Below are 2,391 nucleotides of genomic sequence, written 5' to 3'. Positions count from 1 at the left end.
TATACTGGTTAGCCCTTACCAACAGCACATGGGTGCAAGCAATGGTTGGAAAGTTTTTTTTCATCCAAACGCGCGAATAAAATCGTCGACTCGGTTTCTCTTCTGTTCTTGTGTTCTTCATCACACGTTCTTCGTGTGATGTTCTGTATGCATCCAGGTCTTGTAAACAAAACTGTTGTGATATCTAATTAACACAGACTTGACTGCTTCAATTAATCCCCTGCATAATTTAAACCTCATTTAACAAGATTCTGTGTTTCTTTGAGTGAAAGCGAAGTGCAGTTGCAAGAGCGAGTGCAGTTGCACATTGTGAAATCGTGAGGACAACGTGCGCATGCGCTGTGGAGCGGTGCAAAGGGCACTCGCGCGGACGTGGTAGAAATCACCAAGGCAGAACCCTTTCTCCTCGAGAAAACAATTAAATGTAGGAAGCAAAGTTTAAAGGTTAAAGAGCAAATAGTAATTTTGAGCTCTCCACCAATATAAAGCCTTGGTACCAACACCATCGGTATCGGCCCGCTTTTGCTCGGCGTTTGGTTAAATTGGGGTTTTCATTGAAACGCTAATCATGTCTGGACGTGGTAAAGGTGGAAAGGGTCTCGGAAAAGGTGGTGCGAAACGTCATCGCAAGGTGCTGCGTGATAACATCCAGGGAATCACAAAGCCTGCTATTCGTCGCCTTGCTCGTCGTGGTGGGGTAAAGCGCATCTCGGGTCTCATCTACGAGGAAACCCGTGGAGTTCTCAAGGTGTTCCTAGAAAATGTTATCCGCGATGCTGTTACCTACACGGAGCACGCCAAGCGCAAGACCGTTACTGCCATGGATGTGGTGTACGCTTTGAAGCGCCAGGGCCGCACACTCTACGGTTTCGGTGGTTAAACATTTTGGGGGTGGTGTTCAACAGCTACAACAACAAAACGGCTCTTTTCAGAGCCACCACCTCGTTCATGAAGGAGCTTCAGGCGTCACCCCAATAACGATGTATTGTTTGGCACCAAAAATGCAATGCAGATAGTTGGGTTTATTTCGCTTTGGTTTTCATGAGATGAATCTGAAAGGGTCAAATAATACACGTTGTGCTTAAAATGGAGAGGTGGCGGTGGGAACTGGTTTTGTTGAGGTTGTTTCGATAACCGAGGGGCAGGTTATGTGTAATAAATGTTAATTTTCATCAATGTTCTCGACCATCCACAATTACCGACATTATTTGAGCTGCACTTTGATATGAACTCCCATCCCCTCTCCCCCCTGGCATGTTACATTACAGATGAACTCGAAAAACTATCACTTGTCAGCCACGTGGAGGTTTCATTGAATGATCTTGAACCCTTTTCCCCTGAGACACAGGCAGACGACACCGTATTGTTTCATCACGGATCTTTCTCGAGGTCTTCATTAAAAATAAGGCAAAAGTGCTTCACAAAACGGATTTCCATTGGACAGATATACTGTGTGTACACATTGTACACAAAAACATTGGTACATGGAGTTATGTGAAAATGTCGATTGTACTGTCAAGAAAGGTGTTGTGGCTCTGAAAAGAGCCGTTGGGTGGCGTAGTGCGGAAGTTGTGCACAAGACCTTGGACGGGCGGGTCAAGCTCGCTTCCCGCAGAGACGTTTCGGCTATTTGCTATTGGCTGCCACGATTTGCACGTTTGCTATTGGCTTCCACGATTTGTACGTTTGCTATTGGATGCCACAATTTGCGTGTTTACTTTTGGATGCCACAATTTGGGTGTTTGCCTTTCGATGCCACAATTTGCATGTTTGCTATTGGATGCCACAATTTGCACGTTTGCTTTTGGCTGCCACCATTTGCAAGTTTGCTATTGGCTGCCACAATTTGCGTGTTTGCTTTTGGATGCCACAATTTGCACGTTTGCTTTTGGATGCCACAATTTGCACGTTTGCTTTTGGATGCCACAATTTGCACGTTTGCTTTTGGATGCCACAATTTACACGTTTGCTTTTGGATGCCACAATTTGCGTGTTTGCTTTTGGATGCCACAATTTGCACGTTTGCTTTTGGATGCCACAATTTGCACGTTTGCTTTTGGATGCCACCATTTGCGTGTTTGCTTTTGGATGCCACAATTTGCACGTTTGCTTTTGGCTGCCACCTTTTGCAAGTTTGCTTTTGGCTGCCACCTTTTGCAAGTTTGCTTTTGGCTGCCACCTTTTGCAAGTTTGCTGTTGGCTGCCACCATTTGCAAGTTTGCTGTTGGCTGCCACCTTTTGCAAGTTTGCTGTTGGCTGCCACCTTTTGCAAGTTTGCTTTTGGCTGCCACCTTTTGCAAGTTTGCTTTTGGCTGCCACCTTTTGCAAGTTTGCTTTTGGCTGCCACCTTTTGCAAGTTTGCTGTTGGCTGCCACCATTTGCAAGTTTGCT

General features: G+C 45.5%; 1 protein-coding gene across 1 annotated transcript; it reads left to right on the top strand.

Annotated features, from left to right (window-relative positions):
- The first annotated feature begins 542 nt into the window (after positions 1-542).
- LOC137426165 (histone H4) lies at positions 543-1,053 on the top strand. Its single transcript, XM_068114853.2, has one exon. It carries the CDS (start codon positions 569-571, stop codon positions 878-880), a length of 312 nt encoding a protein of 103 aa, XP_067970954.1. The 5' UTR covers positions 543-568; the 3' UTR covers positions 881-1,053.
- The last annotated feature ends 1,338 nt before the right edge of the window (positions 1,054-2,391 follow it).

This window comes from Myxine glutinosa, chromosome 4 (assembly GCF_964187855.1).
Source record: "Myxine glutinosa chromosome 4, kmMyxGlut1.1, whole genome shotgun sequence".
Classification (NCBI taxonomy): Eukaryota; Metazoa; Chordata; class Myxini; order Myxiniformes; family Myxinidae; genus Myxine; species Myxine glutinosa.
The sequence above is the reverse complement of the archived record's forward strand: the minus strand, read 5'-3'. Positions and strand labels throughout refer to the sequence as shown.